We start from the raw sequence: 26,979 nt of genomic DNA on the forward strand, positions 1-26,979 counted from the left end.
TTAAACAAGAGGGGCCCAAGAATTAGTGAGCATAGTGATCTTAGTCTTGTGCTGCATAAATTTGGTCCCTGTGAAGGCTTGGTCCAAGCCCATCGTAGATGACAATGACAAACCAGTGCTACAACATGACTCAGCCACTATGAAGCTTGGACCAGTAGTCTTAGTGTTATCAGCAGGAATGGGATTAGTGTGTACTAACAAATGGCTTTATATGTACATACATATGGACTAAAAATTGACAAAATATGGGCTAATACATCCATAAAATGACCCAAAACGATGCAAAGAAGACTACCTTATAATGATTCCTTATTTGTGGGTCATTCCATGTCAAATCATCCAGAATTTTGTGAAAATGTCACCCACCATCCCCGATTTTGATGAAATTTGGTATACTTATAGATTTTTTAATGCTGATTACAAAAATGACAATTCTTTTTAGATTGGTCAAGGGGTTCAGAAGTTAAGCGCTTTTTAAAATCTCCGTGTACGCCACTTGCGGCTCCACTTTGAATGACACGCATTAGGTTATAAATGATAGTATCTTCCTTCAGGTTTGCCGTAGAAACTTCAAGTTTCTTTTCTTTTGTTCAAAATAGTGTAAAATTTCATTTTAATAAGGTTTCAGATGATTGTATTAATAACCATGTATTTTTATGTATAGTTTCATGTATTTTTTTAGAAGAAAATATGACTAACTTCAAGAGCAAATTACATGCAATGCCCCCCCTTCAATTTCCCCCCAATTTTATATGTAGGTAGCTCAAGGTGTGTACTAATGCCTGATGGAAAAATTGGGATGGGCAGTTCAGAGACAGGGTGATAAAAAATCATTTGCATCAAATGACATTAAAAGTTAATCTTATTAAAAATGCTTATGTATTTAGCACAAAGCCTGAAGTACAATATGTTTTAAGGTATAATATTCAAAATTTCTGTTCACTATGTGTGAAGGTAAGCATAGGTGTAACCTGGCAGGGGCAAAGGGAAGCATTTGCTCCCTCCAATATTCATAAATTTTCCTCCGTTTTACATTTTCCCTCATTCTAAGATTTTTCAGCTTGGCCACCTGAATAACATAAAATCGAGGTTCCACTGTATCTAAGTCAGTTTCAACTGTCTTCATTTTTTTAAGAAATATAATCATCATTATTAGCATTCCCAAGTTTAGCAAATTATCTTCGAGAATATTCTTTTTGTGCATTTTATCTCAATATGGAAGTTATATTTTTGGCTACTCTTCACGGGGATACGTAATATGAAGTTAGAATTAATAATACACATTTGTGCTGATTGAAGTTTTTCCATGGAGATTTTGCCATATACCACAGAAACTCTTGTGACGGGCTAGTTGGAACAGTTAAAACAAGTGCGGCAATGATGTACCAATTAGAAATAGTATTCAAGGCATAAATTTCTTATTAATCATGTAAGGTGAAATGACAAAACTCGCAGTACAATGTGTCAGCGATCGCAAAGTACTAAACAACAGAACCACGAAAATTAAGTAGGCCTATGCACTATTTTGAACTTCGGCTACAGGTTCGGTAAATTACTTTTTATAAGTAACCGAGTTACAGTTACTCATTTAAAAACTAACTCAGTTACAGTTACTGGTACTTTGAAAGTAATTATGAGTTACTTTACAATTACTGTCAAAGTAACTTACAGTTAATGATCATTGATTTGTGGAAAAATTACACAAAATCAATGATCATGAAGACTTGAGTGTTTTCTCGTATTTATGTTTCTAGTACATAATATGCCTTCATATATTTACATTACTACTGCAAATAAATGACGGAACACAGAGTCAGCTTTGCTTGAACGATTTTAATTAAGAAATCATTAGTATGCTAACCACGGTATATTGAATATGATGTCATTGATTCCACTTGCACCTATTTCTTTCTCGTCCATTCCAAGATCAACAAGGCCCACTTCTTTGACAATGACATTTTCCTAGCTTGAGAACCACATTCCAAACGAATGCAGCAGACCACTAAAAATCACTGAACTTTTCACATATAATTAAAAATGAATTGAAGTAAAGTGTGGATGTTCTAAAGTCAGCATGCAACAAAGCATAGCTTCCTTGCCAGGCCAGCAATTCCTAAATAAAAAGTAACTGTTACTTGCAACCAGTTACTTCGAAACACTAGTTGTTTAACAGTCAATGCAAAAATAATAAGAGCTGATGAAATAAGTTTTGTGTAACTGTGTGGTTTGACTGTTGTGAAGAAGTTTCTGAATTCCAACTCTAAACAGTTATGTAGTAGCTTGTGTGTGTGACTAAAACTTGTTTGTAAGATTGCTTCAAAAGTCAATGGGGGAAAAAAGGAAATGCAGCAATTAAATTCTTGCATCCAATTGATCCATCAACTTCCTACTACTGGCCACAAAATATTCTGTGTCCAGTGGACATTAACAACACAAATGGAAGGACATACTGTATGTACTTAGTGATAAGTCAAATATTTGAGAGTGTTCGAAATGGTCAAAATATTATTCTAAAATGTGAAGGGCACAATCCTACATGAAACTTTGGCAATGCGTAGAGTACAATAGTTTAAGTTATTATTATTTATTAGTACTATCTTCATGGGTGTAACTTGGGAACTATCTTTGGTTTGAAAGAATCACAAAGTTTTCTATCCCATAAAAATATTGTCCAAGATTATTTGCTAAATACATTTGAAAAATCACAATTATTACTCTTTAGTTGTTTGTTCCTCAAGTGCCAGAAGGTTCACAATATATATTTAACTGGCAAATTTTAATTAATCTATAAATTTTGGAGGGGTCAAATGCTTCCCTTTCCCTGCCAGGTTACGCCTATGCTTACCTTCACACATAGTGAACAGAAATTTTGAATATTATACCTTAAAACATATTGTACTTCAGGCTTTGTGCTAAATACATAAGCATTTTTAATAAGATTAACTTTTAATGTCATTTGATGCAAATTATTTTTTTATCACCCTGTCTCTGAACTGCCCATCCCAATTTTTCCATCAGGCATTAGTACACACTTTGAGCTACCTGCATATAAAATTGGTGGGAAATTGAAGGGGGGCATTGCACGTAATTTGCTCTTGAAGTTAGTCATATTTTCTTCTAAAAAAATACATGGAACTATACATAAAAATACATGGTTATTAATACAATCATCTGAAACCTTATTAAAATGAAAGTTTACACTATTTTGAACAAAAGAAAAGAAACTTGAAGTTTCTACAGCAAACCTGAAGGAAGACACTATCATTTATAACCTAATGCGTATCATTCAAAGTGGAGCCGCAAGTGGCGTACACGTAGATTTTAAAAAGCGCGTAACTTCTGAACTTCTTGACCAATCTTTTAAAAAATGTCATTTTTGTAATCAGCATTAAAAATTCTATAAGTATACCGAATTTCATCAAAATCGGGGATGGTGGGTGACATGGCCTGGATGAATTGACGTGGAATGACCCTTGTGTGATTTCAAATAAAATAAACACTTTATTATTTTCCATTACATTAATGAACCTGGTGGCATTTTAACTGTTCACTCCCAATTAGCCCATCTACACTGGTACTGGAACTGCAATGACAGGTAATACACAACTGACACTACTCTAGGCTAATCACACTGTTGAGATTAATGTTGATTAGATTAAGTACATGATAGGGGAGACACACACACTACCAGTAATAGTCAGCATATCAAACTGAAATATAGCTTGTCCATAAGAAATCTAAAATTTCTTCGTAGAATTTTCAGTGAAAAATGCAGGCTCAACCAGGACTCGAACCTGGGTCTCTGGCATTCGGTGCCATTGCTCTATCACTGAGCTACCGAGCTGGCCAGAGACAATTCCACACAGGTAAAAAACAGCAACAGCGAAAAATCAGGCAGGCTCAGTAAAAACAGTACATTTCCGGACATTTCCTGACTTTTTGAAGATTTCCAAGCTGGTATACACGCTCATAAATGTGTTCATTCAGTGGACATCAGACTCATGTTTGTGTGTCCAAAGCTAGATATCAGTAAGAATAAAACCATAGAAATTCTGGAACTCTTACAATCCACAGATAGCAGATAATGTAAAGATCACATATAAAATGCCTTACTACATATTGCAGCTCGATCTGAAAACTCACCTGTGCTTGTTTTGATTCTTTCAGAAGTTTCTCCCCTTTCCCCAATTCTTCCTTCAGTGAGTTTGACTTGCTTTCGTAGTCTCTTGTCTGGGATAAAAGGCGCATCTTCTCCTCCTTCAACCCTTTGTTTAGATACAAACAAAACAAGACTTAGCACATATATGTTACTGTTTTACACTACAGCTTTGCTTCAAAAGGATTTTGCAAATCACAGTAAAGAATATAGCATAGAAAATATGTGTACAATCAGGAGTAGGCAAATTCAGGGTACCGAGTCACCATGGCACCTCAATTTTCAAATTCAGGTCTAACAAAACAAATTTTTCTTAAAAAATTATTATTGTTCACTTATGGTAATTTGAATTACATTTTGTTTAAATAACGAGTACAGTACATGTATATATTTTTTAATGTGTGTGTGCTTTCTGTATCACATAATATATCATAACAACAAACATGACATTATAAGTTTTTGCACTTTGACCAAGGTGGACTGATTTAAATCAGGCCGATTTAAAATGCGATATATTTTTTTTTTTAATCACTGATTTTAATCACTTTAAAGAAATAGTTTAAAGAATAATGCACATAAGGTTTTGTAGATATCCGAATAACATTTGGTGAAAGTACATGATAGGTTTATAGTAGAATGTTAAGAAGAAGACAACACAACAGTGGAACCTCAAATTTACGTTATTCTGGGGACCAAGGTGGAAGAACTTAAAATGTGGGAAAAAGTAAAATCGGGGGAAATTTTATAGCATTTTGCTCTATTGGGACCATGAAGATTGAATGATAATGCAGGAAACTGTAAAATCGGGGTCCCACTGTATTCTGTTTTGTTGATTGGAAATATGGGTGATGTGAAGAAATGGTGAATGCACAGATTGTGTAAAATGTTGTTTACCGTTAATAAAACCATATCCATAAATAACCAGCCATTGTACACTTCACTATACATGGTTCATCATCAAAATTTTTTATCACCCATCAGTACATTAATCTCCTAATCATTTAATCACGCTTATTAGGCTCTAAGAAATAAAAGAAACAAAATATACAGAGGATGGACAAAAATATGGAAACACCTGCAGAAATGCACATTACCTTTATTAATATCGAGTAGGACCACCTTTGGCACGCAGAACGGCCTGCAGTCGACGTGGAATGGACAAATACAGGTTGCGTATGGTTGTCAAAGGGATGTTGTACCATTCTTCCTCCAAAGCAGCTGCAAGTTGTTGTAGAGACAATGGTGGTTCATCTTGAAACACGGCATCACCATCTGGGAACAAAGTTTGCACCATGGGATGCAGCTGTTCGTTCAAAATGGTTACGTAGTCCCTGGCAGTGACATGTCCCTGCAGGGTGATGATGGGTCCGGCAGAATACCAGGAGATGGCTGCCCAAATCATCACTGAACCATCGCCATGCTTCACTCTCGGTAACAGACAGTCTGTATCGTACGCTTGTGCTGGCGTTCTCCACACGTACACTTGGCCAGCAGTTGGAAACAATGTAAAGGATGACTCATCCGACCAGATTACAGTCTTCCACTGCTCCACTGTCCAGTTTTTATGGGCGTTGCACTACTGTCTCCGTCGAGCAGCATGGTAAACAGTCATGAGTGGTTTGGGAATTGCAGATCTGCCATGAATACCCTGCTTGTGGAGTTCTCTTCTGACTGCTTTGACGCTAACAGAGTTTGTAAGCACTGTATTCAGCTCAGCAGTGACTTTTGGAGCCGTGGATATCTTCTGCTTAGTCACAATCCTACCCAATGTGCGTCTGTCTCTGTCACGCAACACACACTTGCGTCCACGCTGGTGCTTTGCTGATGCGTTTTTTCCGGAACTCTCGTAGGCAGTCATGATCTTCGAGACTGTGCCTCTTGATACACCAAACATTTCCACTACTTTCGTCACGGAAGCTCCCACCATACGCGCACCCACTATTTGCCCTCTTTGAAACTCTGTCAGCTCAGACATGATTCACGATAACCTGCACGGACCGGTCACTGAACTGTAACTGGCCCATCTGTCAGGTTGGCCAGGGTGTATACCTTTGAAATGGCTACCTGTTTTTTGCCAGGTGTTTCCATATTTTTGTCCATCCCCTGTATGTACTGATGGAGTGAAGCTCATACAAAAGGAAATGACTATGTTATATGTAAAATGTAAATACACTTAAGTTTCTCTTGATTTAAAATTTAATAATTTTTATACGCAAAAACAGCAAACATTTTGTGTAGAAAAATATAAAAAATACTAATCATGTTTGATTTGATTTGTTTTATTTTACTTCGCTTTTTGTGCCACTTTTGGCTAATTTGCGAAGATGGGGATGAGTGATGATATGATGAAATTGATGAATGGACACTCACAAATATCCATGCCCAGGCCAGGATTCGAACCTGGGACCCCTGGCATCATAACGCGATGTACTAACCATTCTGCCACAGGGGCCGGCCTACTAATCATGTTAAACTGTATATAGTATCATTATCATTGAACTGTAAATAAACATGAAAGCTGATATTTTGAAAACTATCATTTAAAAAAATGACAAAATTCAGTTACAAAGATTATAAAAATACTTTAAGTTGCAATTACAGTAGAGTGTTGTTTATCCAACCTTCCACCAGAAAAAAAAAATCATCATCAATTTCACATAACGACGGAGTTAAGGCTCTAGAAACTGCAATTAAATACATTGAGCAACAATAAGAAGTTACAGGAATTGACATAATGATGCTGCAAAGATGGTGAGACTTGCCAGCAAAGAAACGGCAATCGTCAGGAAAGCAGACTATGATTAAAAATTTCTTTCAATCATCACAGGACTGAACTTTTGAAGCACTGTACGTACGTACTGTGTTTAACTTCAGACAATTCTGTAACTTTCATTTTTCCAGTTAATTTTTTCTGTATTGTTATAAAACATGATTACTGTATTAGGTTTGTAATGTGCAAAATTATAACATTAGTTTGACATTTGATAGGCTATTTCTTCTACTCTTCAAACAGCTTCCACTTTCTGCACTGGTACTGGATGCAAGTCTAACCAATCCAGCTGATTTAGCTTTCTGCCTATTTCGACAATGGTCCCATGATGGGGACGAAAGCGCCTCCTCCCTTCAAGTCTCAGTCTGTCACTTAACACGTACAGTTCATGGTCAATCAAGTTCATCACCCCACGTACACCCCTTTTGGCTGTTACCCCAAACCCCGTCTCCTTTTGATTTAGAGATTTCACCAGCATCCGCATGGCCACCTCTAAACTTGGCGTTAGAGTACAGAGTCTGATGTGTCTCCATACCGTGTGTATTTTTATATCCATAAAGGACAGAATGTGCTCCCACATCTCCGGCGGTAATGTATACATGGCCTCCATTGCTTTCTCTTTCCTTTTTTCCTTCTTTCTCTAATCGAGATTGTAAGTAGAATTCCTCTTTTCTGCTGAATATCGTTCTGTGATTTCATTGGTTTACTAGCAAATATACAAATTTTGAATTTTAGTATGATTTGTTTACGTCACCAACTTTTTTTTTCTCTCTCCCTTCCAGTTACCAAACATGGCTGACATCGTGCAATTTTATTGGAGGTGTCTTTTTATATTCCTGACAATCCTTCCCACCTTTCAAATGAAAATTAGTTGGGTATATTTTACGAACAAGGCCTTATGGTTCACAGTTCCGATTACATATATACAACTGCCAATATTCATATTGATATTAACATTCAGACCGATAACCACTCAGGCTGTGTTAAGTGGTCAGCTATTCAAAATGATACCCATGATTGTATTCAAACATACTTGTGCGAAATTTCACTTTACCTCCCTTGTCGTCTTAAAACCAGTGATAGCTGGCCGAACTGGCATGGGGTATGGAAAAATGTGTCTGGGAACAACCAAGGGAAAAGATCGATTTTGATGAAATTCTTTTCGGCAGGCCTTTCAATTTATAACTCCTTTTCAATTCATCACCTTAGCTCCTCTGTTCAAGCTCTAAAACATAATCAACATCAGATTCAGGCAGAATTACAGGAAATGAAAAAAGACTAAATCCAGGCTTTCCAAGTTGTAAATAACATTTTGGTAATCTTCAAACGTTCTCTTATTGCTCTTAAAGCGGATTTAGTTTCGAAATTTTGTGACATCTATATGGAGGAAAGGCACCTAATGGCACTTCTACATGCTTCAGAATTATTTACCCGTATCGATTTTATGGTCACTGATCTATCAATGAATAAACTATCTTATCATATGATTTCTCCTGATTGGCTCCGTGTTTTTCTGAGTCTTCATTCTGACTATAAGGACACCCTATACCAGACAGATATTGGTCTATTTTCTAAACCGAACAGGGTAAGCTATCCTTCACCCTTATCTGCCATTCGCATTGCTCATTTCAGTCTAAACCGAATCATGAGTTTATTTTAATGTTAACTAACTAACTAACTCTCTAGCCTTCTTAAACCCGAAGGTTCATGGCTGCAGCAACACAGGCCTTCCATGTTTCCCTATCTTGAGCAAGATCTATATACTCTTTTCCATCCCTACCGATTTCCCTTAGGTCCATCTCAACGTTGTCCCTCCATCTTCGTCTTGGCCTTCCTACAGGTCTCTTACCATCTGGTTTCCCAACAAGAATCCTGTAAACTCCTCTTTCCTCTCCCATTCGTGCCACATGGCCTGCCCACCTAAGTCTTCTTGATTTAATTATTCTCATAATATCTGGACATGAATACAAATTATGTAGTTCTAAATTATGTAACCTTCTCCACTCACCTGTCTCCTCATCCCTTTTAGGTCCAAAGATTTTCCTAATGATCTTATTTTCAAATACTCTCAATTTATTTATTTTAATGTTAATTTAGATAATTGTAAGTGGCCCTTTCAGGGTGTACCATCAATAGGGATAATTGGGAAGGGCAAGTTACACCCTTATTTAAGATCCCCGCGTTCATGTTGGAACGCAACGTGGAGAAATTAAATCTTCTAAAAAATTTTGAAATTTTATGTGAGAATCCCTTGTAGAATGGAATGCACACAAATTTCTTTTCAACAGATTTTTCATCTTTGTCTGTATTTCTCTTTTCTTTTGTCGTTATTTAAAATGAGGAACTCTCTACAAGATGTGGAAACCACAGGAATATATAATATAAGTTGTTCAAGTTCAAAGGAGTATGGTAGAACAAGCAGCAAGGAAAATAGAAAATAATATGGTACGAATGCAATTTGGACATTATAAATCTAAACCCAAGAACAGGTTTGTCAGCTCACATCATCGAAGAGAAGCATTTGATTAAAAAGAGAAGGGTTTTAAAAAGATTGACTGCAAACATAGAGTTCAATGTCTGGGAAGCTTTGCTCATTGCAGAAGAACACTGGAATAAATTAAATAATGAAAATGGTAACATAGATCCAGTAGGGAGTTTTCTTTTTTCACCAATGGATTAAGCCACCATCTTTAAAATTTAATGTAACAGAAAACATCAAGAAACTTGGTGAAAACAATGATGATATTTGGGATTTATAATTTTAAATTAAAAATAATATGTTCAAAATTTTTATCTGAAATTAAAATAAAACAGACTGCTTCTTTTCACAGTTAGTGAAGTGGCGTTACACCATTAAAACACCTGGCGTAACTTTCCCAAGTCCTGGAGTGTGTTGATTTCGTGTTGGGTTAAAGAATGAAGTCTCTCATAGTTCATGAACACAACTATAGATTATAATAACGGATATAATATACACAAAGACACAGGTTATACAACAACGAAGTACCACCACTTGTGGTCGCGTCACGCTCGCTCACACACACACACGAAGACAAAGACACTCGAGTTCAGTCAGTCCTATTGCGTCATGCATATGACACGTACTTCACGTGGCAGACCTCCCTGCCATCTAGCGAGCAACTCTAACATCATTTTTAAATTTTAATTATATTACAGTACTGAACATCCTCCCCCACCTTGAAATACACATTTCAACATATTTTTAACCTTTAACACAGTGATTATAAGATTGAAATTACAATGTAGACTAACATATATAAACACTTCAACCATAACTTCTGATATTGAATATTTGACATTAACATATAGATTTCTCAAGTTTACTTCTCTACTGCAAATGGTAGCAATGATAACTTCACGATTGGTCTCTTACACAGTCCATTTACAGTCTTTACTGTTGATGATCGCACTCTTCCATCTCGTCCGGCATGAACCTCTACCACTCTCCCCAGTTTCCATTCTTGTGGAGGGATGTTATCTTCTCCTACAATGACCATGTCACCCTCTACGAAGTCTCGATGTTTCGAGAACCATTTGGGACGCTGCTGAAGTCTGGACAGATATTCCTTTGACCACCTCTGCCAAAAATGTTGCGTAAGTTTCTGCATTAGCTGCCACCTTGATAGTCGATTAAGAGGAGTCTTGCTGAAGTCCCTTTCTGGTGCCGCCACTAAAGAATCTCCAATGAGGAAATGACCTGGAGTTAAGGCTTGCAAGTCATTTGGATCCTCCGACATTGGGGATATTGGTCGCGAGTTGAGGCACGCCTCAATCCGCATGAGAACAGCATACATTTCTTCGAATGTGAGAATTGTGTTTCCAACTACTCTCCTCAAATGGTGCTTTAGAGACTTTACACCTGCTTCCCAAAGTCCACCCATATGAGGAGCTCCTGGTGGATTAAAATGCCACTCGATCCCACTGGAAGCAGGGTTTCGGAGCGGAGTGCGGAGCGTACTAAAGGAGCACTCCGGAGCGACTTCGAAGCGTCAGTTCTACTCCGCTCCTCGCTCCGGAGTGGAGTGATTCAACTTTTTGAGACGTACCCTCCGATCCGGAGCGGAGCGTGATACAACAGCACTCCACTCCGGAGCGGAGTGGTTCAGCTTTCTGGGATACACGCTCCGATCTGGAGCGGAGCGTGATACAGCAGTACTCCGCTCCGGAGCGGAGTGTATCAGCTTTCTGGGATACACGCTCCGATCCGGAGCGTGATACAGCAGTACTCTGCTCCGGAGTGGTTCAGATTTTTTAGACGCACGCTCCGATCCGGTTAGGAGTTTTTTTTACACGAATGCTGTAATGCAACTATGAATAATGGAATGTGCGCATTAAAGCCGACTTCCGTGACGGAGTGGTTATAGTGGAACCACATGGAAAAGAGCCTGCAGTCCTGTTTGCACGTGCTCTAGTTGTTTGTCTGTATGATCCCCCCACTTGGAGGGGAGGGACAGAGTGGATCATGATTCCTTATGGCCCTAGTCGAACGGGTGAAGGGGGAGGTGCATGGGGACTTTTGGCCGAAGCTTTTTTGTTTGTGGTCGCTCTACAGCACAGTACCCTATGACGTCAGGGATCCGTGGGGTGGTTCAAAACCTGGCATGGGCTTGTACAGGGTCAACGAAGTTAGTAATAAGTTTGTTTTATACACTTGTATGTTGAATTGTATCTTCTGCAAATATGCTGTATAAAGAAACAAACTGCTGGAGTACTAAGTGAGGCGAGTGTACAATCTTTGTGTGTATCATCCATCAATTTAATCATAACATCGATCATCCCCATCTTCGCGATTAGTCAAAAGCGACAAAGAAGAGAAGTAAAATGAACTAAATCAATCAATCAATCATGCACATTAAACATTGGTAAAACAATACAAGAATGCTGTTTTGGCTTGAGAGAGAGAGCTATAGTACGTAAATTGTTCATTTGATGTAAGTTGAAATATGAATTACGTAAATAGTATTTCTGTATTGAGATGTACTATTTTGTATTGTGACTCTTAGATATAAGAGTTTGAATGTTATGTGTTGAATGGGTTACGAATAATTTCAAGCAATCAGTTTTTCTGCTTTGCGGATTTGTCCGACCCACCTCCCCCATACAACAGACAGCTTCGTTTTGTGCCGTATTCCGTGTTCCTTGCAGGTGAATCAGTGCAATCGGCTAGCGCATTGGTCTTGTGCCCGTTTCAAGAGGGGAGGAGGGTGAAACATAGCTTGTTTGTCTGAGCTTTCGGGGTTGAGAACTTCGTTCGCTGCGCTGTATGTTGCGTTCGACGTATCCGTAGACATCGCCTTTGCCAGACAGATCCAGTGTTGCCAGTTGTATTAGAATTATGCTACACCAATTCTGGCTAGATTGTTATCTTTTAAAAGTATTACTTGCGCGTGTTGTTCTTCTCTTCACTGTCATAAAAAGAAGCCTTTAAGAGCTGTGTTCTCTTGTATCATTACATGCATATTATGTGTGCTTGTCAACGGTGATGTATGGACATTTAATGAAATTTTTAACGCCGCTGATACATGGACGTCTTCAGGATTTTTTCCAGGAAGGGACAAGCAAGATATTTTTCCAAGGGAGGGGGCCAGAATGAGGCAGAATTTCCCCAAAATAGTATTACTCCCTTTAAAAAAATTCTACAGTTTGAAGTTATCATGTTCCTGCAACGCCCTTACAATAATTAACATATATTACTGTGACTGAAATGAAATTATATGCATGAAATATATACTTTTTGATTGACTTTCATTTCCGGGTGGCGTGGCCCCCTCCCTTCCCGACGTCTATGCGAATGGAGAAATCATTCCAACCAGTCTCGGTAAATTGAATTATAAGGTGACTAGATTTGTTAAATCAATATACAAGAGCAACACAGAAAAATCTGTTAATTCTATGCATCATAAGCCACGAGAACCATGGAAGATCTATACTGTAATAATGAATTGAAGGAAACCATGCCGAGTTTTTATTTATAGTCTACCTGTTTAAGTAGGAATGGAAAGGTGCACAAAAGGAATTACAAAAAAATGTATGTAAAAGAAAACCAAGTATTTCGATCAAGTTATTTCTATAATTGTAATCAACAATGACCAATTGTCCTTTCAACTAAGTATAAGTTTCAATTTGTCTTTTCCGGACTATTACCTTTGTCATGCCTTTAATCGTATATTTCTCATGATCTGTAATTTTAAACAAATCCTAGATAAGTCGGTAAAAAAATAGGACACCGAAACTATGGAAAAGAAATATACTGTGATAGAGAAACAAACACAAAGGAAACACCAATGACATTAACGCGGGTCAAACCAACACCATTTGTAGTTGAGAGCAGAACTCACATCCACGAACTCGCTGAAATATTCCCATGGAATTCGTTATTCGTCTGATATTGAATAATACCCAATGATGATTTCTGTTATGTAATAGACATTTATGAAGTGAATACATTATTAGAACTTTGCCACATTTCAGAAAACACACACACACACACACACACACACACACACACACATACACATACGTAAAAGATATGCATAAGAGGTTGTTCATTTGGAAATGAATTTTTAAGTTGTATTTTTATGCTCTTGTGAATAGATGTAAAGGAAAGTGGAGTATCTTATTGTCAAATAGAATTACAAATGTATATTTGCTTAAGGATTAATTTATCACAATATACACTGCAATTATACATTCAACATACCTTGAAACAATGCCTTTTGTTATGGACTTTTGGTGGATTTAAGACTCAACAATACGCTATCGAGAATAGACCTACAGTTTAAATCCTACCTAAAGTGGGATTCGAGCCACTATGTCCCTCCACCGGGTATCGATCCCAGTGCCCCTTCATTACAAGGCGATGTTGTTACCACTATGTTATCGGGGTACAGCACGCTACTATTTTTTCAGTACATATTTATCAATTCCCTCATTATCATCGTCGCGATTAGCCGAAATTCAAAGCTAAGTAACAAAAATAAAATCAAATGCCATTAGTGAGGAAGGCACGTATTGCTCGCAGCCCTGTTTTTTAAAATGAAACCATAAAATTCAGGACATGACCCTATCCAAGTAGATAATATTACATTTTGTGTTTATCACGGTTATTAAGGTTTATACATCTTGTTTCAACTTATCTGTTGACTACACATTGTTCATTACTGAAAACTTGCTTTCAGTTTGCTGTGTACAACGTACTCAATACAAAAAATATTAATTTTATACGTATACGTTTTCTGGCTTTCTAGACTCAAAAAGTTAAATATGGCAACATTCCATTCGTCGTTTTCCAAATTTTTTGCAATTTTCTTATAACCATCATGCCTATTTCCAGGTTACTGCTTACAAACTTGAAATGTTAGATATGGCAACCAGACATTTTGTAATTTTTGCAGTAGTATACGTATGTAACCATTACACACCTATTTCAACTTCCTGCCTTTAAAATTGGGAAAAAGAATCGATATGACAACCCTGTATTTCATACTATTTAAATTCCCCTGTTCGGCTGTATAAAAACAGCATTCTGATTTTCGACTTTATAAAAAAAAAAAAAAAGTAAACCAAATGTGGCAACTTACGTTTTTGGTTAAGTCTGTTTTCAACTTTCTAGTGTCAGGATTTTTAAAAAGTTAGATATGAAAACTCTGTAGCTATTTCAAATTAAAACGTTTCCTTATTGGCCGACGGTAACATTAATAAGCATGATTCCGATTTTCAACTTCATACATTCAAAAATCGAAAAGTTAAAATTAGCAACCTGAATTTCCAATTACTTTAAACTTTTCCCTTTCGTTACATTCAAAGTATCATACATAACCAGCGTAAAAGAAAGTAAGATATGGCAATCATGCACCAGCGAGTGTTTTGCATGAACACCTGTCTGCCTTTTATCTTCCTCCATACAAGTTGCTTCGCCTTTCCTATGCGCGCTCCTGGCCTTTTAGAAGGTCGAATGGATTTTCTACAGTAGTTTCGCCAGTGTTACTCGAACCAATATTCCGGAATAACTCACTTCTCCCGCGGCGTGAACTGTAACGTCGGGCCGATATGCCGAAGTGCTTAGCCCGAACCAGAAGTTGAACCGAAATGAGTTTCAGTAGCGATCCCTGGTGGCAGGAAATGAGAGAGTGGTTCCATTCTCTCAACTTATAAAACCACAGGTGGCACTCCTGCTATTGAAATATATTGTCCCCAGAAGTAGTAGTAGAGTAGTAAAAGTGATAATGAAAATGTAATAATAATAATAATAATAATATCGCTCTCTTCACGAAAACAGTCCAGTGAAGATCGAAGCTTCCCCTTGCCTCCTCCACACCCCTGGCCCTCCAGGTTTGCGACACTTCTTCTACGCTTCACAGTTGACACATTGCGCATTGTACAGTCACGGACACTTCTGGCTTGTAACGATTCCATTGAAAGTTAATGTATTCATTACAAGCCGGCAGTGTCCTGACTGTACGTATGCGGTTGAATGTGCCTTCCCTGGTGTATTGTGCAACACTGTAGGCGAGTGACATAATATTTTCTGGACTGTTTCCGTGGCGTTAGCTTTAGTAATAATCAGTTTTATAACAACAATAACGGGCGATTTTCAAATGCTGTACAAATTCCACAAACAAAATTACTAATATACTCGGAACCTTTGATTGTTTGCTTTCTCTATACACTTGTATCATCCAACCTCGGAGCACTCCGGAGCGGAGTGGGCAAGTTCTTAGAATATTGCTCCTCGCTCCGGAGCGGAGCGTCACAAGGTATCGCTCCGCTCTGGAGCGGAGTGAACCGTTTCATAAAATTTCGCTCCTAGCTCCGGAGCGGAGCGAGAAATTTTCCAACTTCCTCTGCTCCGATCCGGAGCAGAGCGTATCAAGGTAGCGCTCTGCTCCGGAGCAGAGTGAACCATTTTCTAAAATTTCACTCCTTGCTCCGGAGCGGAGCGAGAAACTTTCCGATTCCCGCTACTCCGCTCCGGAGCAGGCTATCACATCGCTCCGATCCGGAGCGAACCATTTCTTAGAATCTCGCTCCTCGCTCCGGAGTGTGGGCAACAGTCGGAGCGTTGATCCGCTCCGCTCCGAAACCCTGACTGGAAGGAATGAAATGCGATGTGGTTTCATCATGTTCTGCTCGTTTTGTCACTTCATCAGTATCACATGTGTAAGACTGCTCCACCGGCAACACTGAATTTCTTAAGAACGGGGGGCCAGTCCACCATAAGGGATGATTAAGTAAAGCCGAAGTCTAGATCCCACGGCTCGCACAGTCTGCTGGATTTTCCTTGCTTGCAACGTATGCCCACTGTATTTCTCCTTCTTCCTGTATCTTCGCCACATAGTTTCCCACGAAAGCTTTCCATCTGCTAGGACAAGCACTAATCCAAGACAAAACAATTTTCGAGTCAGAATACGCTGTCTTGGTTTTCAAGTTGACAGACAATGCTTTCCGCACTAATGAAAGGAGGTGAAGTAACAGCACAGCTGCACAGAGTTCCAACCTGGGAAGGGTTATAGCTTTAAGGGGGGCCACCTTTGTTTTGGATGCAATCATCTTCACTTGCACCTGCCCAATAACACACACACATCTCACGTAAACCACTGATATCTTTCAATTGTGGCATATCCTGGCAGTATGCAACCCACTCTGCAGCCAAATTGCTTGGAAGCTCGTCGTTCCAATTAAGATCCAACTTCCAAAGCGTTTGCATAAACAATTTTGCCTTCACGGTCACAGGAGAGACGAAACCTAAGGGGTCAAACAGCTTCAATATCTCGGAAAGAACCAGTCTTTTAGTTATAGTTGCTTGTTTGCTCGGATTCACCACATCAAAACACAAGTAATCCATAGAAGGGTTCCACTGTATGCCTAAAGTTTTCTTCGCGTCTTCTCCATTAAATTCGAACTGCAGATTTGTTTCCAACAAGTCACAGGGAATAATGTCCAGCACTCTCGGATCGTTTGACCACCACTTCCGAAGCTCAAAGCCGTCCTTGCTTAGTAACTGTGTCAATTGATGATACAACTTGATTGCTTCTTCAGTAGAATTGGCTCCTGTTAGAAAGCCATCCATGTACACATGACTAAGTAAGCTCTTTGTGGCAAGAAAACCTGCAGGCTTAGTACCATAAGTAAGAGTATTTAAACGGAATTCCTTGATTGGTTGTTCAGGGGTCTCTCTCCACAAAATCAACTGAAAATCTCTATCTTCATACGTGACCTCTACCTGTCTATACATCATCCGAACATCAGAAATTAAAGCAACTGGGTGGCAACGGAATCGAATCAAAATAGGAAATAAGTCTGGTTGTTGCTTTTCACCATTCATAAGTACATAATTCAGGGAAAGTCCACTACTTGTCTTGCAAGATGCATGAAAAACTACTCTCAGTTTAGTCGAACTGCTGCTTTCATTTGTTACACAATGATGTGGAATGTAATAAGATGTGGAGGGTACCTTGGGGGCCTAATCCTCCGCCACTGGTGTCATGTGTTGCAAGGTGAGATATTCTCGCAAAAATGCTTGGTATTGTTGTTGTTTTACTGGATCTTTCTGTAATCTTTGCTCTTGTGATAACAAACACTTTCTTGCTCTCTCTTTAGAGTACCCCAATTCTTCCCAATTGCTCTGAAATGGCAAATTTACGACGTAACGTCCATCTGTTTTGCGACGATGTGTAGTTTGAAAATGCTCTTCACATAAGTGCTCTTCTTCTGTTACGAACTCTCTCTGCGGCAATTCTTCAATCTCAAAGAATTTTCTTAATGACTGGTTTACATTATTTTCTTCAACTGACACATGAAGAGAGGTGAATGATGAAGTTTGTTGCTTTACTCCTCCGCAAATAACCCAACCTAAGCGAGTTTGAATGGCAATCGGTTCTCTTTCCTTGCCTTCTCGTTTTCCTCTCTTTAGCAACGACGCATATATATCACACCCGAAAAGTAGGTCAATGTTTCCCCTTGTATGAAATGTGGGATCAGCAAGGTCAAGTCTGCGTATGTGACTCCAGTTCCCAGTGTTTTGAATAGTCACATGTGGCAGCGGTGACGTAATCCTTTTCACCACCAACGCAGAGGTTGTGTAGGAATGTTTACCGTTTAGGGACTCAATCGTGATATCAACAGCTGAATGTGACTTCCCAACGTTAACAGAAGAAATACCTGTTACTGACACAAACACACTCTTTCTTTTCAGACCTAACATTTGAACTGCATTGGAACTAATAAACGAAACCTCACTACAACTATCCAATAATGCACGGAAAGGCTGACACTGGTTATATTTATCCTTTATGTTTGCAATTACTGTCGGAAGTAACACTGCAGTGCTTGATTTCCCGTGATTGGATGCTAAATGTGACGTCACAATCTGATGCGAAGTTGTCAAACTTCCTTGGGAAGAGGGGGTCACTTCACGATGAAGGGATGTATGGTGTTTCTTATTGCAAGTACGGCACAAACTAGCACTGCATTTACTCACCTTATGAAAGGAACTAAGGCAATTATAGCACAAGGCACTACTTTTCACAAATGCCTCTCTCTCAGGCTCTGATAGGCTATTATATTGATTGCACTTATACAGCAGGTGGGACTCCTGGTGACATTTAGGGCAACACACTGACACATGAAAAGAACTCGCATTTCTTTTGGCACTGGAATCACTAAAGGGTTGTTTCACTGAGTATCCTTGTTGTTTGTGGGGTCTAGAAGATGCTGACAACGGTCTCGCTCTCGTATCGAGGAAGGCTCGTAGCTGCTCAAACGTCGGAAGTTGATCGGCTGACAAACTAAGCTCCCACTGCTGTCATGACACACTGTCGAGCTTCTCCACGGTATGGAAAACCAAAATTGCATCCCAATGTTGAACTGGAACTTCTAGAACTCTGAGTACACGAACACACTCGGTTGTTAAGTCCACGAGTTTTCGCAAGGCAACCTCTGATTCTGTCTGAATGCAAGTTTGCGACACGAGTCGCTTGATCCTGTCATTCACAAGAACGTGCCTTTGCTGATACCTATTGTTCAAAATTCCCCACGCTTCTTTGTAATTTGTGTCCGTAATCGTAATAGATTGCAGCAACAATGCAGGTTCACCACGTATACTAGACTTCAAATATTGAAGTTTCTGTGCAGGGAACAAATAGTTATTATTATGCACAGACGCAACGAACAAATCACGAAACAATAGCCACTGCTGTAAGTTTCCCGCGAACACAGGCAAGTCCAATTTAGGTAGTCTTAGGTCACTACTGGCTTTAACCGACGATGCACTAGCAGCCATTGCCACGCCCTGCTGCTTTTGAGCACGATACAATGTTCACCAACATCTCCTCTAATCGGTCTTGAATCGAGCTGATTTCTGCATCAAACTCCGCAAACTGCTCATCACTGCACTCGGAAGACAGCTCACGTAAGAGTTTCTGAGTGTCCTCTGTTAATTGCACGGTTTTGTTGATGTACACGGTGACGCTCTCTTGTGAGAGGTCGTCTGACGCAATCTTGTTTTCAACATGCGTAACTTCGTGTTTCAGAACACGTTTGCACGAAAGTATCTGCTCCATAGTCCAGACACAAAAGTCAGAACACACCCGGCATGGGAGATAATGCACAAAAAGTTACTGGTTAAGTCAATTCACTACACGTGGCACGTACTGCGCAAATCTGGGTTTGGAGGACCTTGAAGCGGCGTTACACCATTAAAACACCTGGCGTAACTTTCCCAAGTCCTGGAGTGTGTTGATTTCGTGTTGGGTTAAAGAATGAAATCTCTCATAGTTCATGAACACAACTATATATTATAATAACAGATATTATATACACAAAGACACAGTTAGGTTGCTATATTACAACAATGTAACATTGACAACATCCATTATATGAGTATAACGGATTATTTTTGTTTAAAAAATTGCTAACCATTGTTATAACTGTATCTTTAGTCAATAAAAAAATAACTTTCTGATGAAGAGAGCGTCTGTTCTCCTGAAACGTCACAACGAAAAACTGTTTTCTTATGCTTGTAATAACCGTAAACTACAAGAAAATAATCATACATATTACAACCTCTCACAACCCACACACACACAAATATATTAACACTATAAAGCAGTGGTTCTCAAACTGTGGTACATGTACCCCCAGGGGTACATGAAAGACTTGGGAGGGTGGCATGCCAGTGGTACCCAAAGTGTGAGCCATAGTGCACCATGACTGGCTTGCAGGAGCACCATGAAATGTTCCAATATTTTGACTGAAATGACACTTACTTCTTAGTAGACACATGGTTTTAGAATAGGACCATTGCATCAATCCAAATATGTGCTTATTTTTTAACATAAGGCATGCAACATAACAAACTAACTGAGCATTACAAGTGTTAGATAGGCCTACATTCTGACATGGGTGCTGCTGAAATATCTTCAACCACTATACGACACACGCTTTTAGAAGCGATATCGGGTGGGGCCACGCAGAGGGTGTGCGTGGCGATCAACCAATGGCAGGAGTGCAACGTTGTACTGTTAGGAGACTGTGGCGCGGGAGTTAAAAGCCGTGTTCTGTATTTTTCTAGCGCGCAAGAGGTTTTCATGAAACTCGCCACTTTAAGGTTCATCATAAGATGGGGAAAGACATTTTGAACCTGACTGTCCAAGTCCCATGAATTTCCGTCGCCTACAGCCGGAGTTATCGTTCCTTGAAGAAACAAGGGAAACATCACCTTTCATTTCCTTCCGCCTGTTCTTTCGTTGCCACCGTGTTGACGCAGCCGAGTTGTTGTGTCTAGGGAAAACTCTGGGTGTTAAATTCGCCTCGATATAAACAATGACCCTTCATTGTTCTGGGCGTTCTCGAACATTGAAAGTCTGGGTCAGTTTGAGTTCAGCGTTTTCGTAGGAAGGCCGATGTAAAATTATTCGCTTGCTTATCGTTCACTCGTGAGCCACAAAGAACAGTGTGTGTGTTATTTTTATTTTAAATAATGTCACTCTCAAAACCTAGCACCAATAGTGCACCAAGGGTGCAAAATCGAATCATTAACCTCCAGGAGAGTGACTCGGAAATGTGTGAAATGAGTGACACAAAGACCGAGGAAGACGACGAGAGCGGTGATGAAGCTTCTTTCAGGTATGGGTTTCTCGTATATGCTACAGTGAAATGATATTATAATCCTGTGTAGAAATATTCACTATATTATTTCACTGTACTCATATATACTGTGCATGCATTATCAAAATAATGAACACCGCGAATTTTCTGTCCTTCCCTTGCGCTAGCAGTTAGTTTGGCAACAGCGCAGTAGCACTGGCTGGGTATTGGCCGAACTTATGTTCCTTCTAAAAGCGTGCGCCGTATAAGAGTGGCGTGAAACGAAAAAGTTTGGGAACCTCTGGGGTACCCGATTAGCTCGAAATAGAAATGTCGAGAATACCCACAAGGCAACATTTTTGCTGAATCTCAGCTTGCAAGTTTCAAATGCACAGGCAGACATCAATAAACGGTGTCAGGCTGTAACTAATCATAAAGATTGTGAACGTAGAAACTGCCAATAAAATTATAAAGTAGGGTCCTAATGTTTATTTCTTTACCATCTTTTCACATAGAGCCAGCCCAACCCGAATGACATTTTCCTCTATTGCAGATATGCGCCTCCAACTTATCAAAAACGCCCAAAAAAATCCCTCAAAGGAAAACCTATGGTGAGGGTACATTAGAGGCTTAGTTAACGACTAAAGGGTACAATGAGAAAAAGGTTTGAGAACCGCTGGTATAAAGGATCTGTGCGATTCCATGTATCCAAAAAATAAATTTAATTAAACGGTATATATATATATATATATATATATATATATATATATATATATATATATATATATATATATATATATATATATATATATATATACATACATACATATTTAAAATATTTTAATTTAAGGTGCGTAGTTTACATTTGCCATTTCACATGCCTAGACTCAAAATACATCTATAAAGACAAGTCACAAATGGTATGGGATATACGAATCTACGAAAAATTGTTAATTGTATACGAATTTCAAACTCATTTTTAACTTATCAACTTCAAGATATGCAATAATCTTCTACCTGTCAGATAGATTGATCTGCAAAGGACACCTCAAAGTAAATGGTTTAAGATAATTATGTTTTATTTTCCATGCAGCTTTCTTTTCCTCCCTCGATAAAAATAAAAGCTGAACTCTGAAAAACGTGCCTCAGCGCATTTATAAATATGTATAAATTCAACAGGATTTGGATTAGTAAAAGTAGCAATCTTCACGTCTACGGAGAAAAATTCACGCATGATTCCCAGAATTCAAGGACTTTCTGGTAAGTAGTCGCTCTTTAATACCACAGCGTTAGGTATCAGCCAAAAGTGTAGAGAAATAAACTTACCCTGTATTTCATCCAAAAGCAACTGATGTTTCTTCTTTTCATTCTCTTTCATCAAAGAACTAGCCTCTTTACTGATTTCAAGAAGTTGTGTCTGTTCCTTCAAGGTTCCATCGTCCAAGAATGCCTCGATATTCTTATAGAATTCCTCGTATGATTTCAGACAATATTCCTCACCCGTGTGCATATTTTTGGAAAAGTACTAAAATAGGAATTAGAGAACAATAGTTTTAGCATGAAAATCCAAAACTAAATCGACTTATTATTGTGGAATGAAATCACTCCAATACCCCTAAAGTATGTCGATTTTCAGCAGACTCTAGCAGTTGACAGTTTGAATTCTTCTACACACAAAATTTAAATATTTTACTAAGAAGAAAGAAAGCTTCAAATTTAATTTCACAATCATTTCCACTCTCTTGCGGTACTTTTATTTTCTTCTATGAACAAAAATGTCTTGAGGATGGAAAGGGCAGATGCTCGTGTAAGGTATTTTTTCTTCCGCCAATAAATTGCACCTTTCCGAATTCCAGATAGTGGTAATTACTTTCAACGGTTGATATTTACTGTAACTATCATTTCCACAATTCTGCGATATTTTGTCTTTCTCTTTGAAACTTTAAAAAAATCATTAAACATTCGAAACAGAATATGAATGTTAAAAGTGCACGTGTATGGTAACAGTTTCATAGATTGGAGACACATTAAAATCGGATATTTTGTGTTTCACATGGTTCGTACATACCAATTGTGTATTGCGGAACATAGTTGAAGGTGCCATTATGCTTTTTACACGAAAAAAAACCCTCAATTTTTCAGATTCTGAGTGCTTTTTTTATTCCTTCCTTCGCTTCCGGAACACACAATATGGCGGGCACATCTTGACTCACGTGGTTATGCAGTGTTTCAACCTTCACCGAAAAATACCTACTATAGTGTTCATCACTGGTGGAAATTATACATTATGCACGGGTAGCTGACAGATAGCCCCACGAACCATACACAGATAGCCCCACAAACCATTTCCAATAATGTTAGGTTAGGCAAGCATAGTAAAAAAAAAGGGGGGGTTGAAACACAGACAGGGGCTTATGTCATCAAATGTATGCAGCATCCGGTTGTCGCAGGGCAAGCAAATGAAAGCAATAGCAATTGTGCGTCAGTGAGATATTTCTCTTGAAAAATACATGATTTCCTGGTAAAATATATTCCACGATGAAAGAGAATACCTCGACGAATGTTGTAAACCTTGAGAAATTCATTTCCGTAAGTAGTTTCGGTAACAGTTACATATAGTGAAAACAGACTAACTAAACTAAATCTCTAGCCTTCTTAAACCCGAAGGTTCATGGCTGCAGCAACACAGGTCTTCCATCTGTCCCTATCTTGAGCAAGATCTATACACTCTTTTCCATCCCTACCGATTTCCTTTAGGTCCATCTCAACGTTGTCCCTCCATCTTCGTCTTGGCCTTCCTACAGGTCTCTTACCATCAGGTTTCCCAACAAGAATCCTGTAAACTCCTCTTTCCTCTCCCATTCGTGCCACATGGCCTGCCCACCTAAGTCTTCTTGATTTAATTATTCTAATAATATCTGGACATGAATACAAATTAAGTAGTTCTAAATTATGTAACCTTCTCCAATCACCTGTCTCCTCGTCCCTTTTAAGTCCAAATATTTTCCTGAGGATCTTAATTTCAAATACACTCAATTTATGTTCCTCTTTCAATGTAAGGTACCAAGTTTCACACCCATATAATACTACAGGCAAAATTACTGTTTTGTATATTTTAACTTTTAGTTTCTTAGATATTAAACGAGCAGACAAAAGTTTATGAAGAGAGAAGTAGCATGCATTTCCTGAATTAAGCCTACTTTTTATTTCCTCTTTAATATAGTTTTCACTTGTTAATATTACTCCTAAGTATTTTCTTCAAATTTACAGGAGAAATGACGGGAAAGTACTTACGGAATTGAGTTCTTGTGAACTTTTGGAAGCTAAGAATAGTGTTTCTTCCATTCGTAAATAATGTAATTTTCAACATTAATGTACCTCTGTTGCACGATAGCTCGTGCCACCATTACAGTCGACTACGTGAATCAAATGCTCCGTGCGTTCGAATATGTAACCCCCAGTCAGTGTAGCAACCATGCGGTAGTTTTACAAGATGATGTGTGAGCGGTTTTCTTTTCCAATTTAATTTTCTGTTTGCCTAACCTAACCTTCCGTGAATGGTTTGTGAATCAATGTTAGCCTAAAAACCATCATATTTAGGTTAATAAGTGTTAGTGTAGCAACCACGCGGAAGTTTTACAAGATGACGTGTGAGCGTTTTTTTTTCCCAATTTAATTTTCTGTTTGCCTAACATAACTGAACCTAACCTAACCTTCCGTGAATAGTTTGTGGATTAATAACCATCATTTTTCAGTTAATATGTGTTAGTGTAACAACCACGCGGTACTTTTACAAGATGACATGTAAGCGGTTTTTTTTTTCAATTCAATTTTCTATGTTTGCCTAACCTAACTTAACCTTCCGTGAATGGTTTGTGGATCAATTCTTGCTTAAAAACCTTTTGTGAATAGTTTGTGGGGCATTTATCAGTTCATAAGTTTGGAAACACTGCACATCAGCTGACGATAGACAACGTGAGTCAAGATTTGCCTGCCGAATTAGCAACAACCAATAAATAATTATAATGTTAAAAATAACGCTTTTTTCATGGAAAAAAAAGTGATCCAAAGTTGAAAAATGTTCTGCTATGCATATGAGGTAAGTAGAAATGAATTTTATTTGAAAATAAACGAGTTAAATGTGTCCCCGGCTTATCTAACTGGTACCATTTTTTACTTAAAAACCTTTTGTGAATGGTTTGTGTGGCATTTTTTGGTTTATGAGTTTGGAAACACTGCATATCAGCTGACGATCGACAACGTGAGTCAAGATTTGCCCGCCATATTGTGTGTAACGAAAGGGAATTAGCAACGACCAATAAATACTAGTAATGTGAAAAATTACGCTTCTTTCAGTGAAAAAAACATAATCCCAAGTTGAAAAATGTTCCGCTATGCATATAAGGTAAGTACAAATGTAAATAATTCGGAAATAAACGAGTGAAATGTGTTTTCACTATATCTAACTGGTACCTATGTGTAAAATTGAAGAAATGTGTCTCCGATGTATGAAACTGTTACCCGTTCAGTTTGGAATTAAACAATCGGAACTTAAGTCAAAACATAATGTCTAGTGAAAAATGAGCTCCAATATTCTTAACAATAAATGGAGCACAGTTGCATTAATCTACGTTTCTGGTTTGTGGGTAGCAAATCTTAATGTATGATGAAAAATATATTATTATATCACTAGTACAGAATGACAAAAAACATTGAAAAATCAACAAAAAAAATAACCGAATCAACATTTCGAAATTCCCTCCATCTTAATTTACAAGGCGTGCTATTTAACAAAAAAATATTTATACAATGTAGTTGAAGACTTAACTTCATTGCATCCTGCTAATGAATAAAAAATTGCTCTAAAATGCAGTAAACAATTTACCTGACAACAAAGAACACTACACAGCCAAAGCTCGCTGACGTTTTACAATAATGTTTACAAGCGGAATGTTTTGATGTTGCTAGAAAGTTTCAAACAAGTCATCATCGCAGCGTTGCCAGGTCAGATTTTTAAAAATCGGGAGATCGTCCCCTGAAAAATCAGGAGAACTAATAATAGCGGATTGTCAACGTTCTGGGGGGGGTAGAGTGGGAAAAGCTTTCCACTATCAATATTGAACGTTAATTATTAACTTTTGGAAGTCAAAAGATAAATTTATTACTGTTATGTTAATACAATTTTATTATGAATTTGCACTTCAAGGGTACGATAGCCCCACCCGCTTAATTCACCTAAGGTAAAGGTACACTTTCCCCAAACCAGTGGCGATGATCGGGTGCCAAAACTGAGGGGGTGCAAGGATTGACTCCCCTATATAATCGCGGGCACTGCCCCTACACATTGCAAAAAGCAGTGACATTACTGAAGAAAATCCGACCTCGAATTTCTGTTCATCTCTCACAAATGTTCAAAAGTAAATTGTTGTGAATGTGCGTGGATTTATGTACTTGGCGTTTAAAAGTTTATGGAAACATTTCGTGATTTTTGTGTTAACTAAATCTAGAGCTTCAGCCACTACGCATTCGAGGATATATTTTTTAAATGCTCTACCTAATTACACCTTAGATTGCTTTTATTTAAAAATAGCCAAAGTTACATGATGTAAGAATACCCAAACATTTTTAACAACACATTCAAAGCATACTCGCAGTAATGGTAATGCAGAAGGGCTATAAGGATATTTCGGGGGTTAAGGCATTATAGATGCCTTAACCCCCGAAATATCCTTGAATTAAAACTTTTCTTTCAATCACGGAAGGTAACCAACCAGTATTAGACAGATTGATTGATTGATTTGATTTATTTTACTTCGCATCTGCCATATTTGTCTAATCGTAAAGATGTGAAATTGACGAAGGGACACTCAAAAAGAGCACCCAAGCCCAGTCTGGGATTCGAACTCGGGACCCAGTATCAGACAAGTCATGTCGTAGTTTTTTCTTC

General features: G+C 38.3%; 1 protein-coding gene across 1 annotated transcript; it reads right to left on the reverse strand.

Moving 5' to 3' along the window:
- On the reverse strand, positions 1-26,021 carry LOC145998406 (uncharacterized). The gene is made up of 4 exons (XM_083134813.1): positions 25,918-26,021; positions 22,359-22,557; positions 4,144-4,265; positions 1-159 (listed from the first exon to the last, which is right to left on the reverse strand). Exons 2-4 carry the CDS (start codon positions 22,540-22,542, stop codon positions 1-3), a joined length of 465 nt encoding a protein of 154 aa, XP_082990939.1. The 5' UTR covers positions 22,543-22,557; positions 25,918-26,021.
- Between the last annotated feature and the right edge of the window lie 958 nt (positions 26,022-26,979).

Source organism: Lepisma saccharinum, chromosome 14 (assembly GCF_977018435.1).
Source record: "Lepisma saccharinum chromosome 14, izLepSacc3.1, whole genome shotgun sequence".
NCBI classification, from domain to species: Eukaryota; Metazoa; Arthropoda; class Insecta; order Zygentoma; family Lepismatidae; genus Lepisma; species Lepisma saccharinum.